General features: G+C 44.9%; 1 protein-coding gene across 1 annotated transcript in view; it reads right to left on the minus strand.

Moving 5' to 3' along the window:
* The window catches only part of Smad1 (SMAD family member 1), a 64,579-nt gene that overhangs the window by 22,609 nt on the left and 22,463 nt on the right, over positions 1 to 19,507 (minus strand). The window contains exon 2 of the mRNA XM_027404890.2: positions 15,380 to 15,954. Coding sequence (XP_027260691.1) covers positions 15,380 to 15,779 — 400 coding nt within the window. The 5' untranslated portion in view covers positions 15,780 to 15,954. The remainder of the gene's footprint in view (positions 1 to 15,379; positions 15,955 to 19,507) is intronic.

Genomic DNA, 19,507 nt, shown 5'->3' on the forward strand with positions numbered 1-19,507 from the left:
TCCATTGCTCTTCAGACTTCACCAACCCTGAATGTACATTTTGCTTCAATCAACTTTTGCTTAGAGAGTTGAAGCATGACTTTTCTGTCATTCCATTACCTGTATTTTTCAGTCAGAATTCTACCCCAAGGAGGGACTTCCCCATCTCTGGCTTCCCACTCATCTATAACAGCCACTGGCATGGATTTGTGAATTCTTGATAAATGGGCTGAAATGTTCCTATTCTTGTCTATTTTGTGGTCCATTATGTCCTACAATTGGCCACTGTTTTCTCTTCATGCCTTTTAAAACATGCTGCTACTCTTTAAGCATTTCTCTAATTTTTGAAACATGGTGCTCCTGGCTTCTGTCTCACTTCTTCCTCTATCCCTGGGGCCCTGGTCCCTGCTAGTAAGGAACATCATAGACTCAAAAGTCACACTAACTCTAGGCTGTCTGTGTGCACATGGGGATGTATGCAGTAAGGCTTTGTTTGCAATGCTCTCCCTAAGTCCAACTCAACTCCACCAACTTTTTATTTGCCTTTCTTACTATGTATTCATCTGTATTAAAGTTGGAATTTTTGAGGCAGGGTCTCATGTAAACCAAGTCAGCTTCAAACCTGTAGCCAAGGATGACTTTGAACTCCTGATTCTCCTGCCTCCACTTCTTGCACACAGGGATTATTACAGGCATGAATCAACTTGCCTGGTCCAGTTTCAATACACTTATGAATTCCCTTAAATACATTAATTTTCTCTCAAAATGACTATATTCATACCATCTTAGGAACTACACCTAGGAATTTGTTTTATTTTAAATTTGTTTGTGCAAAATACTTGAATTCACTCAAGCAAAATATTTGAATTTGCTCAAAGTGTGTTTGGGTGTGACTCGAACCTTCAGTGTTAAACTTCTCTGCACAATTTATTGCCAGTTCTCACTGATTTCGTAAACCCAGAAGACACTGACATGGTTCTGAAGGTCAGAACAACATATCTCCTATCTCTTCTGCTCTGTTCCCTCATCCTAACCTCCTCACAAGGTATCTAGCCAGGTTCCTTTTATTCATTCTTTCTGGTTTCTTTTTTGCATGCATACACAGGTAGGTAGGTGGGTGGTGGGTGGGTGGGTGGGTGTGGGTGGGTGGGTGTGTGTGTGTGTGTGTGTGTGTGTGTGTGTGTCTTGCTCAATGGGAGAATTCATCCCTGAACCCTTCTGGGGTATGCAGAGTTTCCCAGTTTATTTAGGTTTCTGATCCACTGGTTTTGTTTGTGGCATAAGGAATGCTTGTAATTTTACCTTTTCTGAATCGTGAGCCAGATACTTTCAATGCCACTGATTAAGAGGCCATCTCTGTCCTGAGGACTGGGATGCTACCTTTTCCATAATGTTCTGTGTAAGTTCTGTCTGTTTTCAGACATTCCATTCTTCTCTAGTCTGTGCCCAGGTTAAACTGGCTAGTTGTTGTTTTAAAATTACATTTTGCTAAGTGTGTGTGTGTGTGTGTGTGTGTGTGTGTGTGTGTGTGTGTGTGTGTGTGTATGTGTGTATGTATTTGGTTTTGAAAGACAGGGATTCTCTGTGGAACCCTGGCTGTCCTGGAACTCACTTTGTAGACCAGGCTGGCTTTGAACTCACAGAGATCCGCCTGCCTCTGCCTCCTGAGTACCAGGATTAAAGGCGTGCGCCACCACTGCCTGGCCCATACCACAGTATCAATGAAAGGGGTTGCAATGCCTGACAAGCCCAGGTCCTGTTGGTTTTGCTTCTCAGTGTTCAGCTGCATGCTTCTCTTTCCCAATGCCGTTAGTTACCACCCTGTATGCCTTTTGGAAACAAAAAAGTTCTTGAGTCTTTACTGAGATGCTATCACATTCATAAGTTAACAGTAAAGATCAGTATCTTGGTGAGGAAATGCTTTCTTTAGAATAAGGAAGAGCTAGCTGGGTGAGAGGTGGAGATGTAGGCAGGAGAGTATTGAGTACAAAGCTACTCTGGGCTACAGAATGAGTGCTAGGCCAGCTTGGGCAACTTAGTGAGACTGTCCAAAAGAAGAGGCCAGTTGGTTCTGAACCAAAAAGAGGTTCAGAGGTTAAGAGTGCACTCTTCCAGTTCCTAGAACCCACATGGATAACTCCATCTTCAAGGGAGCCTCTCCTGGACTCTGGTCTCCTGGACACATGTGCACAGTCAAAGAGGAAGCCATGAGTACAGATTAGCATGCATGGAGGCCCAGTTTTATACCCAGCACTGGAAAAACAAACGAAAGCACTTTGAAGGTCTGTTCACATCTATAGTGGCTTTGTGATTTGTATACAATGTCTGTAGTTTCCTAGGGCAGCTGTAATAAAATACCAAACAGTGGAGACTGGAATAACAGAAATTCATTTTCCTGTGGCCCTGGAGGGTAAATGTCTGAGATGAAGGTACTGACAGGCTGGATTCTGCTGAGACCTCTGTCCTTGACTCCTGATGGCCTTCTACCCTGGTATATCTCTTCATAGCCTAACCCTGTCTTTTTTTTTTTTAAGGTTTTATTTATTTATTATGTCTACAACATTCTGCTTCCATGTATATCTGCACACCAGAAGAGGGCACCAGATCTCATAACGGATGGTTGTGAGCCACCATGTGGTTCCTAGGAATTGAACTCAGGACCTCAGGAAGAACATTCAGTGCTCTAAACCTCTGAGCTATCTCTCCAGCCCCCCTAACCCTGTCTTGTAAGGATGCTAGCAGACTACATTAGGGCTCCCCACAATGCCCTCATGTCAGTTTAATCTTTTCCTTAATCGCCCTGTCTCTAAAACCCACATTCTGTGGTACTTGACATTAGAGCTTCCACATGAATTTAGGAACACACAACCTGGGCGGTGCAGGTGCACATGGCGCCTTCCAAGTTCTCGAATCCCTAACTTCACTTTAGGGCAGCACACATGGTTTGGAACTGCAACCCTTCCATTTCCAAAAATATTTCTTTCTGTAAGACACCTTTGAGAAGCCAGATTCCAAATTGCTTCTGAAACACTGTCAGTAACCTGTCCTTTTCGTTTTGGCTCTGAGGTTTATCCATGGATGTGGAGCCTAATAGTTTTACTAAGATTTTTCTCCAAGCTGATCAGGTAGTATGTTCAGAGAACCCTGGGCTGACAACCACCTGAAGTCTGTGTGTGTGTGTGGGGGGGGGGTTCATGCAAACATGCATGTGGAGGCCAGAGGTTGACACCAGCTGTTTTCCTCAACTGCTTCCCACTTTACCTTCTGAGACAAGCTCTCTCACTCAACCTGGAGCTCATCAATTTGCTGGATTGGCTGGACCTCCAGCTATAGGAATCATCCTCCCTCCAGCTCCCCAGCGCTGGGATTGCAGGCACATGCTGCCTGGAAACTGCTTTGTGTGGGGTGCTTGGGATCTAAAGTCAGGCCTGCAAGCTTATGCAGGAAGCACTGTACCATCTAAGGAAAGACAGAAGACATCTCTCTGCCAAGTCTTTATTTTAAAAATAAATTTTAACGATTTACTTTAATTATGTGTATGTTTTTGTGTGTATCTGTGAACACATATGTACATGTATGTTAGTGCCAGTGCCCTCCGAGGCCAGAGGCATCAGATCCTCTGAAGCTGGAATTACAGGCAGCTACAAGCTGGCCAATGTGGATGATGAGAACTGAACGTGGACACAAGAGCTGTGTGTGCTCTTTAGCCACCGAGCCATCTTTCCAGCCCCTGGCTTAAGTCTTAGGATGCTCTCTCCTCCTGACCTTTGAGAGGATGGAGTAAGATTTTTCCTTTCCTCACTGCTATTGATACCACTTTTTCAAACTCCGAATCTCTTCCCATGATAAATTAAAATCTCTTTTCCCACCAACAGGGAAACCAAACAAAGAATAAAACTGCAGGATACTGAAGACTGGGGAGACATTTGTGATTCTGCTACTGGACTCTGCTTTTCTGCATTGCCAAGGCACATCGGAAAGGACGATCAGGAACAGCTAAAATTATATAGCGAGCTCAACAGCATTCCTGTACACCCCAGACTGGAGCTTTGTGCAGAGACTCAAGTATGGCTTGAAATTCTACACCAGTGGTCAGTGGCAAAGTGTGGTAGTTCAACCTGACAAGTCTTCAGCTGTGCTATGACCCTCCAAATGTTCTCCAAAAGGCAGCTGGCTTTTGATTAACTCACAAGAGAGCTCTGAGGACGAGGCTGCCAGGCCCTTGCCTATGTTTGTTTACGAAGACAGAATGGCAATCAAGCTACCTTCCTGGTGCTGCAGGAGTGAAGGAGATGTTTAGCTAAGTGACCGGAGCAGGGTGACTACCTTAGGGACTCTCAGCAAATCACCCGAACATCGCTGTGCGCAGGCAGCCCCCTCTGGAGTCTGCCATGACCTGTGGACACCTACCCTAGTTCAGCAGTACCCCACGCAAAGCTGTCCAGGGAACATCCCATGACACTGCACTGGGGTCGCCGAAGAGCAGAGAGGTGGCCCAGCCTGCCTTGCAGCAGTTCTTAGCAAATGGGCGAGTGGCCAGAGCAGCTGCCTAAGACAGATGTCCCAGATAGAATATACTGTTGACCTTGTGAGCAGAAACCTTTCACGTAAAGAAGTGGAGTGGGAGTGTAAGATGGTTTTCAAGTTCACAGTATGTATGTTTATAAAACAGAATTCTTTACATCAACATATGTCTTGGGAACTGAAGAAATGGCTCTTGGAGCCTTAACCCAGGTTAAAATTTAACAGTAATAAACAACAGCTAAAAACCTTTATCTTTCTGCTTGCCCATGGGTGGTGAGCTGAGGGAGGGCAGGGCTTGAACTATTCGATAAGGTCCCTGAGCTGTGGCCATAAAAGTCAACAGGAGGACACGGCTCCACCACAGGGTGTTTCCGTGCTCACTCCTCACAATGCAATCTGTTACTCAGGGAGGCAGGCTCAGCCTGGCTAAGTATCTCATTCTGGATCTAGTGTCTGATCAAAGCGGACCAAGGCTTGAGTCAAAACCTGTTCAAAACAGAGGAGGTTGAGAACATCGCATCAAAATTATCTTTCCGGTTCCTCCCTCCCTCCCTCCCTCCCTCCCTCCTCCCTCCCTCCCTCCTCCCTCCCTCCCTCCCTCCCTCCCTCCCTCCTCTCTCTCCCTCCCTCCTCTCTCTCTCTCTCTCTCTCCCTCTCTCTCTCTCACTGTGTGTGTGTGTGTGTGTGTGTGTGTGTGTGTGTGTGTGTAAGAGAGGGAAGGAGGGGAGGGGGGCAGAGGGAGAGAGGGAGACTGGGCTGTTTTCCTCAATTGTTTCTCTATTCTTTTGAGACGGGCTCTTTTACAACTTGGAGGTCACTGTTTTGGCTAGACTGGCTAGGCCAGTGAGCCCCCATGTTGTGTGTTTCTGACCCTGCACCCAGAAATGACAGCCATGTGCCACCACGCCAGATTCTTCCTGTGTGTGCTGAGGACTGAACTTACGTGTGTGCAACACACACTTTACTAAGCCATCTCCCTACACCCATGCTTAGGTGGCTGTTTGGAGAACTACATTTTCACCAGACTGTTTTCCCCAAGGAAGACACTAGTGTTTGCTTATAGGAATATAGCAATTACTCTGAAGAAGTACTTTCATAAAAGGCAAAACTGCAAACAATTCCAATATAAGCAGAGAAATGAATTGTATTCAATACCAGCATAGAGCTTTCTTTCTTTTTTCTTTTCTTTTTTAGAAAAATAAAAGCCAAACATTCAATTTATTTTAAAAATAGCCTAAATATAACTTAACTTTTGAAAACTCAACTTCCTGGAAAATGGCAGGCCACTGATTTCTGCCCCATCACTGACGATCCTGTGAAATATGCCTCCACAAGACTCTGCTAACAGCATGCTGGCCATGACTGGGGGGCCTACCTGAGGCTCCCCACCAGCTACCCTCCCCACCAGCTGTTCAAGGCTCCAGCAGTCTCAATTTCACTCCTCTGTCTCTGCTCACCTCCAGCACTCAGTTCCTTGTCTTTCACAAGCACCATCCTTGCCTGCTCTCCACCCAATGGGAGCACTGTCCTCCCCATGCACCACTGTGGCTGCACAGGATTTCCCAGTGACAGCTGTCATGCTTTTATTACTCATTTGACAACCCTCACCTGGTGAAGCATCATGCCCTCGAGGGCAGAACTGTTGTTCCTTCCATCACCCAGAGCCTGGCATATACAAAGGTCCTTCATGTGTTTTCAGGGAATATGCTTGAATTTTACTTCAATTCCTGGTCTGTTTAAGTTGATGAATATAGTGAAGCCTTTCTCAAGAGTGTGTATTCTTCAGACACTCACTTCAAACAACCGAGTGTGAATATCACCCCAGACACACTAAATCAGAACCAGAGCATCTGGGGGAACTCAGCCTGGGTGAAGGATGATGAAGGGGTCACTATACACCAGTACAGGGCACAGGTCTCTTGTTTTGTGTGTTTAGCTATAGAAATAGAGCTTCAACGTTCTCACCTGTGCCAACTATCCAATGAAGACCCCTTGTACCCTAAGATTTCATACAGTGGCAGCTCTGAGTCTTAGGTAGAATACAGATTCAAACCAATAGGGAACAGGAATGATCAGCTTGGCCTTATACAGCTGAAAAGAAAGCAGTGTCCAGGGACTTCGAAATGGTTCAACAAGTAAAGGTGTTTGTTGCCAAGCATGAGGACCTGAGTTTGAGTCCTGGAACCCACATAGAAGGAGAAGTGAATCCTGCAAGTTGCTCTGACTTACACACACACACACACACACACACACACACACACACACACACACACACTATGGTGTGCACCTCTCCCCACACAGACAGACAGATACAAAAACCCTCACATGCACATATGCACATGCATCTTACAGGTGACTAAAAGGATAAAAATAAAACCTAAGAGTGGCAATGGAGGACAGGGAGAACAAGTAACTTACCTAAGAATACAGAACCAGCATCCAATGGGGTTAGGCTACCTATGGTTGTCTAGCTAATACCCAGTGGCTCAGAGTCAGTGAAGCTCTGGACCACCTTGGTCTTAAGAGCTCAGCTAACAATCCACTGACACATTCACAATGACCCCAAGTGGCAGTTCAATTAATTATATTCAGCTTACTCTAAGTTCAAATTGATCCCAGCAAATGTGCTCTGTGAATGTGAGACGCTGGTTTTCTAATGATGAATACCGATGAATGGGAAATAAACGCAAACACAACTTCCTAAGCACTCAAGACACAGGCGCCAGTGCTCCCCACTCTCCCTTTCAGCCAGTCCACAGGCTGGCATCACAGGCATTACAGATCACATGCTCTAAAACTTGTAACCCTGGTGTCTGGCTCCTTCGTTAAGGAGAAGCCAGCTGCTTCCTGGTTCGTGGGAAGCAGGTCCCATGTGGTGCTAAGTGGCATGGATTTGAACTTGTATTCTAGCTGTCCAGTTTCAAGTTGTTCATTACTCCACCTCCACCTCCAAGCAGCCTTGGCACGTGCTCCTAAGGTCAGAAGTAAATGAGGACACATGTGTGGCTTAAACACTGTAGGGCAAAACATGGGCAATGAGATTCATTGTCACTTTTCTTATACTGTTTACCACTAGTTTTCTGGGGTATTTGCTTCAAGAAGACTTGGTCACATCACAAATTTCATTTGATTCTACAGACAGTACAGAGGTTTCTCCTCATCTTGCATAAGCTCCATCATTCTCAAGAATGTACTAGTGCAGAGACCTCATCACACATTGTGATTAAAAGCAACTTCATAGTAACCCTAAAGAGATGGACAACCTCAACTGTCACCTTCCCTGACAGGTCAGCAGCCAGAGTGCCTCAAGGAAGGCAAGTGAGTGGCCCTTGTAAGATAAGCAAGTGGCCCCTGGTCAAACCACCCAAGCTGAGTCGAAGCCTAACCCTGATCATCCCCTATCATGTTTCCATGTCATTACTAAAGGAAATTGGTACCTTCTTATTTGTCCTTTCTGTCCTAATCCCTAAGGGATTCTACTCTACCAGTCTCCATGGGCTGACCCCTCTCACTGAACTGTCACCATAGTTTGCAATCTATTTCTGTTTTAAGAATTTTCTTGATGAGATGGCATCAAATCTGGGCGGTCTCTCTTGTTTCTGCTGCCGTGTTGTGTATGCAAGCTTCTGACCCATTCTCCTATCTCCCCTTCCTATGCTGCCATAGCATTCCTGGGATTACAGATATGGGCTTTTTAAGGGCTTTAAAGAAGAAACAACACAAAACAAAAATCCCCCGTGGGTTCCAGCTATAGAAACAACAAGGAAGAGCTTGCCTCAAAAGCAAGATAGAAGAACTAACTCCTGAGATGTCATTCTCTGACTTCTGCATGGATGCTGTGATATGTGCCAGCCTCGTGCTCCTCACATACAGCAAATGAGAAACCTTCAAATTCTCTTCCTACGCCTCGTTCTAACTGAACCTCTCAGAGGCAGGGTGCAGTCTTTAGGTCATCTAATGGCTTGTTAGACTTCTTTGGCTAATACAAACCTAACAGAAAATCATCCGAAAGGGGGGAAATTTTTATTTATTTATTTGTTTGGTTGGTTGGTTCATGGGGTTCCAGCTGTTTCAGGTTTCTTTGCTTGGTTCCATGGCCTGTGGTAATACAGCACACCACAGCTGGAGCACACAGAGGAGTGAAGCTGTTTCTGTCACAGCAGGCAGAAACCAGCAAGGGGGTGTGTCCCAGTACCCCTTCAAGAACACATCCTTAGTGACCTATCTTTCATTAGGCACCACCAGCAGTGGCTCAAGCTGCTTTCATCTCCCCAGACTGACACAGTAGGACACTTGTATGATAGCAATGCCCATAGAAAACATATTTGCTAATTTTCCTTAGTCTTCGCTGTTCATTTAACTTGTTTTCCTTGGCCTGCTTCATTAATAACACTCACTTACTCCATTCTCTCTCTACCTAAAAACTGATTACAGTCCTCTGTACAGGGCTGGGGGGGTAGCTCCGTTGGTAAAGTACTTGGCTGGCAAACATGAAGACCTGATTTCCATACCTAGAATCCATTGTGCCAGGCACAATGACTCATATTCCCCTCACACACACACACACACACTGGGAACGTAGTTACAGGAGGACTCCTGAAGCCTGGTGATTATCAACCTTGGTGACAAACTGTTGCAAAGGGAGTAGAGCCCAAAGTTGTGCTCTGGCCTCCAAATGCACACATACACATAAAAAAATCCTTGGGATATCAGGCATATATGAACATCTCTGCATTGCCCCATGGGCCAGTGTTAGCTAGAACATGGTGTCCAGGTGTGTTACAATTGAGGAAGTCCTGTCAGTGCTATTCTGAGGTTTATGGTCATCCTCCATCCACGCCTGTCATTCAGTTTAGTATACACTACTATAATTACATGCCAGTCTTTTTTGGTGGGTACAGTTCCTGTAGAGCTCTGTGTTTATTACAAATGTCAGAAGGAAGAGAAATTGAGATGTACTGGAACACAGTGCATGCTGTCTTGTTTTAACTTTTATAGTTAGTATTGTTAATTTACCTCCAATCTTCAAAATCTTTGTAATGAACTCACCTTGGTATCTGACTTATAATCTTAAAACCTTCAAGGAAAGTCAATATTTGCCCCCTACCCAGCAAATGCACTGCACAGGCGCTTTGGGATTTAATGATGGGTCACATCCCCCAAAACCATGAGGTCAAAATACTCTAAGTTGAAAATGCACTCTTGCCTAACCTACCTAACCTAAAGCCCACCCTTGTAGCACCCTAGGGGCATCATCACCTTGGGAGCATCTCCCAGGGGCATCACCTGGGGTCATCAGCTCCCTTTGCAATTTCCACAGATGGTTTGTCTGACTGGAACTGATACTTCATACATCTCCTAGCATCGCCAGCACCGTGCTGCACATTGCCAGCACAGGAAAGAGTCAAAATCGGAGGTTCCATTGTCACTAGGTACAAATCATGTCTGCACCATATCATATAGGGTCCCTGGCTGTCTTAGGGCAAAGCACTAGGGTGGCTGGGATGTGAGACAAACTGATGACCTTTCAAAGAGCATTGTTTGTTTTGTTGTTGTTTTTTGAGACAAGGTTTCTTTGTGTAGCCCTGACTTAGAACTCACTCTGTAGACCAGGCTGGTCTTGAACGCAAAGAACCTTCTGCCTCTGCCTCCCAAGTGCTGGGATTAAAGACATGTGCCACCACCAACTGGCTCACAGGATGCTTTTAAAGTTGAGATTATTATGGCTTTACATTCAGCTTTATGTGACCACCAGAGGGATACTGTCAAATAAAAAACCTGCAGCATCCTCAGGACTGCTCAGCTTGCTTCCTTCCTTGGCATCCATTTCCCCTGCCCTATTCCTGCTGGGCAATAATGAATCTTTCTCCAGTTCTATAATGTTTGAAACGTTCTCTTCCAGGTAAAATTTACCAAGCCACAAATTACAGGGTGAATGGACAGCTGGAGTTGAAGCCCATATTCAGCCAACAGGTGGAGAGGCTTTTCAGCGTATTTCAATTTTAAGCAGCCAGCAGATTAACAACAAAAATGGAAGTCTCAGACTTTATTTGTTTACGGGAAGAGGGTGGTATCTTATGAGACACGCTCTTACTATGTGGCCCCAAATTCTCAACTTTTTGCCTCAGCCTCCTGAATGCTGGGAATATAGGTATATACTGGCACACCAGACAAGTCTCAGAATTTTAAGCTCAGGTGTGAGAAGGACTTCCATGGTGAAGTTCAAAGTGCAAAATATCATTTTAAAGAACCACGTGGAGAAAAAAAAAGAGGCTAGCAGCCAGGAAACCCCCATTAAGGCACTTTGAGAGCAACGGACAGCAGCCGAATGATCTTCTCAATACCACAATTAGGTGACTTACTCAGCCTTGGTCAGCATTTACTTTGGGAAAAGAAAAAGAGGCAATATTTAATCTGACCACTAATAAGCAGCCTCCACTCGGAAGGCTAGTAAAAGTCCGAGCAAACAGTCAGACTGCTACATCAGCGGCAAGGTCAATCTCAGAGACTCTGGGAACTTTCTGTTTCCTAAGAGTGTCTACATGTGTGCAGGAGAACAATCCAAACATGTTCTTGAGAACTGTATGCTTCAATAATGGGCCAGAGTACGGCCTTTCCACAGAAAAAAGGGTCTCTGCTTTGCACATGCCACCGAAGCGACAGTGAACACAGAGGGAATGTTTCTGAAAGGGCTGAGGTTTCCCCTACCATCATGTTTCCACTATTTTATCTGCAATACACGCCACAGGTTAAGAAGAAACTGGAGTTACTTAAACGGATTACATTATTTTGGGGCGAAGAAATAGAAAGCAAAGATACTCAAAGGAACAATGACAAAATCTGCACTGAGCCAAATGAAAACAGATTCAATTGCCTTTCTCTCAATAACCTTGACAACTAACTGAAGGAAAAATCTAGAAAGAACAAGTCAGTTTTCTATCTGTATCAGAACAAGAAAACCCCCAAATGCTGAGTGACTTAAAGATTAATTCGGTAGCACCCTGGGAATGGCAGAGCCTCACCACAACAGTGGCCTTGCCTGGCCTGGATACTTACCCAGGGGCTCAACAAACCCCTAGCATTAGTATCAATTACAATTCCAGCAATGCATAGCTGTCATGTGATCATACACGGACTTGAAGTATGAAAGACAAAAGTCAAAACCCTGATTTATTTAAACCAAACACATCTCAGCCTTGTCCTCCAAGGGTCTCTAGAACTGTCCCGGGAATGGCTCGTAAGATTCTTGGCTGAAGAAGACAAAGATCATGAAGCTCAGAGTCATACTCAGACTCTCTGCCTCATCAAACCTTTAAGTCAGAGCAAGTTCCTAAGTAACAGAACGGTGCCAGGAATGGCTTCCCTTTTCATCTCACATCAGCAAGGACATGACCAGAGAAGAAGGAGGTTTTCAAAGGCTGCACACAAACTGAAAACTCATCTCTACCAAGACAGATGGCCATATAGGTAAACTAGTCACAGCATTTTCAGTGATCATCAATAATCCCTGTCCCTGTGGTAGCTGCCGTGACAGAGAAGTTAGTATGCACGCTGCCTGCCCTATGCTTTCTTTACTCAGCGATTAGCTGAACAGCAACTGGCTGTGAAGTATATTATCAACAAGCTCAGGGTTGCTATGGGAAAGGCGCAATCTCTCTGGGGTAAGAAAAAGGTAGGATCAAGGATGAGTCCCAACTACACAGATCTCTACTAAGTTTAGATTTGAAGGAGAGAGAAGTGGGCTGGACCACGAGAGAGGAGGAAGGAGTTACAGAGCAGGCAGCACTAAGGGCCTGTATAGAACTCCTGTGCCCAGAGCCCTGGAGAAATGGAAAGCAAGTGGGGAGGGGGCAGAGAAGGGAAGTGGGGAGGGGGCAGAGCTCTACTAAAGAGCAATGGGAAAGTGCACCTTTCTGTCAGGGCCGACCAGGCCGGGGGGGGGGGGGGGGCACGGGACGGACACGGGACAGCGGCAGGCTGGCTCACAGGGAGATGGAGGCTGGAAAGGACCCAGACCCAGAGTGCTCTGAACAAAGACCTCAGCTGTGAGTGGACTTCTCATGTTCAATCCCTTCTGCTTTCCTCGTGTCTGACACCCAAGTCCCTTGACTTGGAGGAGTCACTTTCACTACTTGAGTGACATTAAAATTTTCCCTGTGGACCCTGTGACCTGAAACACATATACCCAGAGTCTAATCTGTATGTATTACTGGCACATTTTTCTGACACTTCCATCTCCATTTCAGTGTCTGACTGAGAGAAACCATGTGTCTGTATGAGCTGTTCCTAAAAATAAACAACAACACAAACTTACATCCCATCTGGTTTGACAAACAGTAAAGAATGTTAATACAAAAGCCAATGAGAGCCCAGCAAGGTTGCTAGGAAAAGGGGGAAATGTAGTCCTAGTCCAGAGCAACCTGAAAATGTAATTTTCAAAGGGGCCAATAAAAAGTCACTCGAAAATAAAGCTAGAAGATGTGTAAGAAGTACACAGTGAAAACTTATAGAATACTAAATAATATTATGTATGATGGTCTAATTCTATCAATCCTTCCCAAATGAAATTCCAAAGAGGAAAGAGACCTTCGAAGCACAAGATAATCATAAAAGCATATATTCTACAGGCATACAGAATAATATGGAATGAACAAGACAATTGATTCCAGGAAAATCTAATGTCATTATATATTCTAAAATCATACAAAATAACATGTGTTCCGATGAAAATGTATTAGTATAAAACATGCATGGAGATAAATGTCAAACTCAGAATGGCAGTCACTAACAGAAATGTAATCAGAGGGACACATTTTATTAGTTTAGTTTATATGCTCTCTTTCTTAAAACAGGCAGTGGACACAAAAGCCTTTGCAAATTATTCCCTAGTCTTTACTTTTACATGACTTATATACTCCACAAAAATACAAAAGGCCTTTGGAGACCAACCTATTATTGGATGATTGGGCTGGAAGTTTGCAGTCTACCCCTGAGGTCTGAAGTTCCTGTGAGAGAAAAATCACCTGACCATCCCAGGAGCAGGAACAAGGAGGGAGGCCATACAAATCTGACACCATCCATATTTGGGGACCCTCAGAAATCATCAGCTAAGTGAACCAATCCATCAACAAAATCATTCTGAATGACAGACACTGCGGCAACTCAATGCTTCAATACAGAACCACTTGTCAACTGATCTGCCTGTCCAGATGTAGAACCAAGTTCTAGGGCAAACTATATAAATTCGGAATGTAGTGGTTGATATCCACGGGAGACTGGTACCAGAGCTTCTTGGAAGCCCTCATCTGCAGACGTTCAGTCCCTGGTGTAACATAGCACAGTATCTACGTGGGGCCTCTATGTGTCTGCCCCACCCACACTTTAAATCAGATCTGAACCACCTTTGATGCCTAACACGATATCTTTATATCACAGCATTTGCTGTGAGACAGTCACTCCACTGATTAGAGAATATGAGGGGCTTCTGTCCTTCGCTAGCTGCTGCCACCAAGTCTAGGCATCCACAGGAGTCAGTCATGTAGGCTGCACTGTTCCAGGTGCCAGATCAAGAGAAGTAAGCAAGCGGCCACATAGCACCTAGCCCAATCACCTCTCAAGGTCCTGGACTCCTTCCAGAACAATGGACGGATTAACCCTGAGACTATGGGAGGGGCAGAGCTGTGGTGGTCACTAAGCTGAGGTCAGGCCAAAGCAAGCCAACCTATACAAGGACCTCCAGCACTGGTGACCCTGGCAGTGTCAGGTACAAGCACCTCTGATCCCTATGTGGTGGCCATGGTACCTAGTCAGAGGCTTGAGGTGTTGAAAAGGAAGCAGGCCCTCCCCCCCAAGAGTTCCTGGGCTCTGAGCCCCAGAAAGAATGAAGTCCACTGAGTTTTTCAACCACCAAAACTGAAAGAGAAAGTATCAGAAAGGAAGAGTTGGCCTGCTCAGTAGAGACAGAGTTCTCTTTCTAACTATTTTCATCTGCAGCTGATTCTATGTATATCTGCAGAATCCACAGATGAGAGAGGCCGACTCCAGCCTTTACCATAGCCCAATGCCACACATGTAAAGACTGAGATATCTTAAAGTAACAGCATCATTTCCTCACACAACAGGACATAGCCCACAGGGAACACACCACAGCACATGCACACTTCAATACAGATGACAAAGAGCGCTGTCGTGAAACATGAAGTAGCATTGGTCACAGCTGCCCCACACTGCCTTCAGTGCAGGCGACAAGACCCTGTGCTTCTGTTGTCCGCTGACACACTGCACAGCTAAATTGCTAAAAAGACACACAGAACCAATGTGAACCATAGAAAGAGAATTCAGACACAAAACTCAATTTTCAGAACCTGAGTCTAAACAAAGTCACTTAGAAGGAAGGAGGCTTTTAATATGTATGAAATACTCCAGGACTGCTAAAATTTGGACTGGAATGTACCCCCAAATGTTCAGGTGCTGAAGGCTTGTCCCCGCAGCCTAGCGGGAAGTCTGCTAGTCACTGCAGGGAACCATAGGGCTCCAGCCCCTTCCTCTTGTGACATGAGCTCTGCTCTGCCACCATTCTACCCCAGGATGCTATAGTGCTACAGGACAGAGAGCCCTGGAGCCAATGGGGCCAACGGCTGATACTTTCAAAATCACGAAGTAAAGTAAACCTTCCTCTTTATAAAGTGATTGTTACAGACACTTGTTACAGTCGGCAAAGGCTAACTAGATAGAGTTCCTGTGCTCTTTTGCACACGCATGTATGAATACACAAAAACTTCCCCCAAATATTTTAGAATTACACCCCACAACAGAAAGGTGTTATTGCTCTTGTCTCAACAGGCTTCACCGGGCACAAACAGTCTACCCCACTCACCAGGGCTCTCCACGCGCTTATAGTGATAGGGGTTGATGCACACCTCCTTTTGCTTGGAACCGAAAGGAAACTCACAGCACTCCAGAGGCTTCAGTTCATGGTGGCTCTGGAGGTCCGGCCAGCGCCACACTCGGCAATAAATGACATGAGGCAATCCCTTCCGGTGGGACACCTGCAGCCTGCCATCCAGGGAGCGGGGAATGGTGACACAGTTACTTGGCTGCCCCGGGCAGCTCAGGGCCTTCTCCAACTCTTCCATGGCCCCTTTCTTTTTCTTCAATTTTTTCACCAAAGCGTCCACAGCTTTCTCTGCCCATTTTTCTTCTTCATCACCCTGTTTCCAACCTAGAAGTCTCTTCACAGCTGGACTTGTGAAGGAAAACAAGCTGGTTACATTCATAGTGACTGGTCTAGTTCTTCACGCTCCTCACAGGGTGAAGTGGTGATGTCTCGAGAGGGGAGAGGCCAGAAGAGAGTTCAGCTTATTTACATCGGTTCTCTTTAGTTTCTCTGTAGTTCTGAAAAGTAGAGAACGGCTCTTCCTCCTATTCCAAGAAGGGACCCAAAGTTAGCACCTGCAAAAAGAAAGGATAGGAAACTGGCTTTAAAATCACCTCTAGACACACCACAATTAAACTGATAAGTGCCAGATACTAAGCACTTAAGTCTCTCTGTACGGGTGGTCCCTGGCTAATACTGCTCAGCTTCACACTTCAGTGACTTTATTACCGAGATGCAACCCCAGGCTAAGCTCGTGAGAATGTGTATTCTATGATGCCAGAAGCTGAACTGTGTTCTCCTAAAACTCATGCATTAAAGCTCCAGTGCCCATTGAAACCCACTGCACTTGAGCTTGGAGCGGCTAAGGAACTCACCAGGGTTAAATCAGATTATAAGGGTGGGGCCTGAAGGCAACAGGATTGGCGGTCTTACAAGAGGAAGAGAACAGACTACTCAGAGCGGCACCGTGCCCTGGACAAAGGTCATGTCAGTGTTTGGGGCACAGCTATCACTCAGGCAATTTGCATATTACCACCACAAATGTATATGCAAGTGACAAGCCTCAACAGACACCAAGCAGAAAACTGCAAAAAAAAAAAAAAAAAATGAAACAACAATGATTCCAACCCACAATCCTGTGGGAGAATGACCTATTAACTGACAGACACAAGAGAAAAGTGTAAATGCGTGACCCAGTTTATATGGAAACCAGCATGTAAACGAGTAAAGTCATTTGGAATATACAGTATTTGGGGCAAAGGAGCTACTTAGTGCCTAGAGTGACTGACTGCCTGTACAGGCCTGAGTCCTGTACTCAGAGTCCACACTAAGAGCAAGAAGTGGTGGTGCATGCTTTTAACCCCAGCCCCAGGAGGGGACAGGTGGGTCTCTTGCTGGCGGGTCAGCCTAGACCAGCTGGCAAGATTTAGGCCTTGAAAATGAACAAACAAAACAACCAAGATGGACAACTCTTGATAGCTGCAACATGTGCACACAACCACAAGTAACAAACAGCAATAATTAACATCTCAGTATAGCTAAGAAATCAACAATAATATTGTTATTAGAAGTAACCACATTTTAAACATGAGTCATGAAGAAATTACAGTAGAGATGAAACATTTTAACTGAATGATTATAAAAAAATGACATAAAAATATTAAGATATAGCTGGACAGTGGTGGCACACGTCTTTAATCTCAGGTAGAAGCAGGCAAATCTCTGAGTTCAAGTCCAGCCTGGTCTACAGAGAATAGCCAGGGTTACACAGAGAAACCCTGTCTTAAAAAACAAAAAATAAACATATAGAGTAAGTAAGATGTGACATGCAGTAATTATATGAATGTTTATAGCTAAAATGCATTTACTGGGAGAGAGGAAAAAAGTCTGAAGAGTTGGACGGTGATTTAAGCCCAAAGAAAATACAAGGAATTGAAAAATTATTTTTTAAGTATAGTAGAGAAAACCTGCAAAATCAAAACACTAATAAAATTGTATAATCTCTTAGCAAGAGTGATCAATAAATCAGAAAATCACAAATGACCAATAATAGGAATAAATTGGGGACAATCTTCCTGATCCTCATTCTTAAAACAATAGAGACCATGGTCACTGTAGCGAATTGGGATAGTCTGCACTTCCGGCTTCCTTGTTGGAGGAAACGACCTGGCCATTCCATCTCACAGTTAGTGTATCTGGAGCACAGCATGGTGCCTGGTACAGACGGATTCTCAGTAAATGTTTGATGACTGGGCTCCAGAAAACTTAGACTAAGATGAAAAGATTGCACATTCCCTAAGTTCCCCCAAGGGTAAAAAAGGCTCAACTTCATTCAACATAGAGCTACTTGTCCTTTTGAAAAAGCTTCACCCTAATTTACTAGTTATTTTGAAGTTTTCATTTAGCAGGAAAGAAAAGAGAAAACAAAGTTACGCTGTTATCAGAAGTCACACCGGGTTAGCACGCACCAATTGATATGGTAATTCACTATTCAGTAAAACTTCACTACCCCCAGAACTGGAAAGACCGCTTCTTCCCAGACTCCAGAAGCAAATTAGAGAGAGGTTCTGAGTTTCCTCCAGCCCTTTTTATTTACCCCCAAAATAGCTTTTTAATATTTTAATCACTGACTTTCAAATGGCAGGGCTTGTTTATCTCAAAATCACTTGCAGGCTGCTTTCTGACGAGGGTGCACTATATGAAGTAAGTGTGTTGGGGTACCTAGGAGCCACCATTCTGGATCTTCATCCTCCCCTGCAAACAGCTATCCCAAATGCCTGGAACTAGGGCATGGGGGTGGGGTGGGGGGAGGAGAAAACTCTGAAGAGGCTTGATGTTTAAGGCAAGAAGCAGGGCACAAACATCCAAGTAACTCCAAGGAGCAGATGGCTATTGCATTGTCCTCTTCTGCTGCTCCGGGGCCTCATCCAGAAGGAATGCTGACCAAGTACCAAGGGAACACGATGTGGTTGGTAACTGTTGTTAAACATGCAGAAACCAGGGTACAGGCTGATACTTGTGTGAATGTTCCCAAAGCCTCACCTTTAAATCCTAACTCCTTATAGTATTAGGTGTCCCCTCTGGGAGGGGGGTCAGTCACAGGAACAAAGTTTCTGAACTCTCCATGGGAGAGTTTACCTTCTCCCTTCTAAGGGGCCAGTGGGGAAGATGCTACACAGGAGGAAGCACCCCAACTGTCAGGCTTGATCTTGGGGTATCACTAGCTACAGTACTACCTGGCACAGAGGCTTGAATAGATGAAGTCAAATACCAACACAGAATAGAAAAAGACAAAGAGGAGCGAAGAATTAACTCCAGGAATTTCGGGAAGTTTTTCTGAAGAGGAAGCCTCAGACAGCCCATGAAGGAGAATTCTGCAAACCAACAGAGTACAACAGACATTCTGAGCACTTCCTATCCCCCAGTTTAATCTTACCAACAAACTCTGAAAAGACTTCCATTTTCTTCACTAAACAGGAGGAAGTAAAATTGTGAAAAATCAAATGTTTTGTTCCATGCCCCATGTTCATCTGTGAGAGACAGAACCCCTTTCCCTAACTCTACTGCACAGACTGCTAAAGTACAGTCCTTTACTGTACTTAGCTGTGGGATAGGACTCCTAAAGGGTCAACCCTTGTGGAGGTAACAACAGCCAGAGCAGCAGCAGCAGGACTGGGGAGGACAGTACCTGCACCTTCTGTGTCAGCCTGTGGACACCGGGAGGTGACTCAGCATCACCGGGAAGGTAGGAGCTTCAGGGAAGCAGGCCCCCTGCACACACCACGCTGGGAGGACAGTCGTCGCCCAGGCAGTCAAGGTCTGGATGACACTCACAATAATTAAAACAAAAAGATTCCAAGACTAGGAATATAATCAAGACAGCCATAAAAAGATACAGGCTTGACAACTAACTTGTGTGCCTCTGAGAGTTAAGGCTTTTCCAGGTGCATGTCAAACAGGGAACCCACCTCACACAAGGAACTCAAAAAATGAGTTCTACCGATTCGGAAACACAAGCAGATTTTTTCTGTCCCTTTTTGTACTTCCTGCCTTAGTTTATGTCAGAAGCTAAGTGGCCTTATCAATTTAAAGCGCAACATAAAAACATGAGTCAGCACAGATTTGCTT

The sequence above is a fragment of the Cricetulus griseus genome, chromosome 3 (assembly GCF_003668045.3).
Source record: "Cricetulus griseus strain 17A/GY chromosome 3, alternate assembly CriGri-PICRH-1.0, whole genome shotgun sequence".
NCBI classification, from domain to species: domain Eukaryota; kingdom Metazoa; phylum Chordata; class Mammalia; order Rodentia; family Cricetidae; genus Cricetulus; species Cricetulus griseus.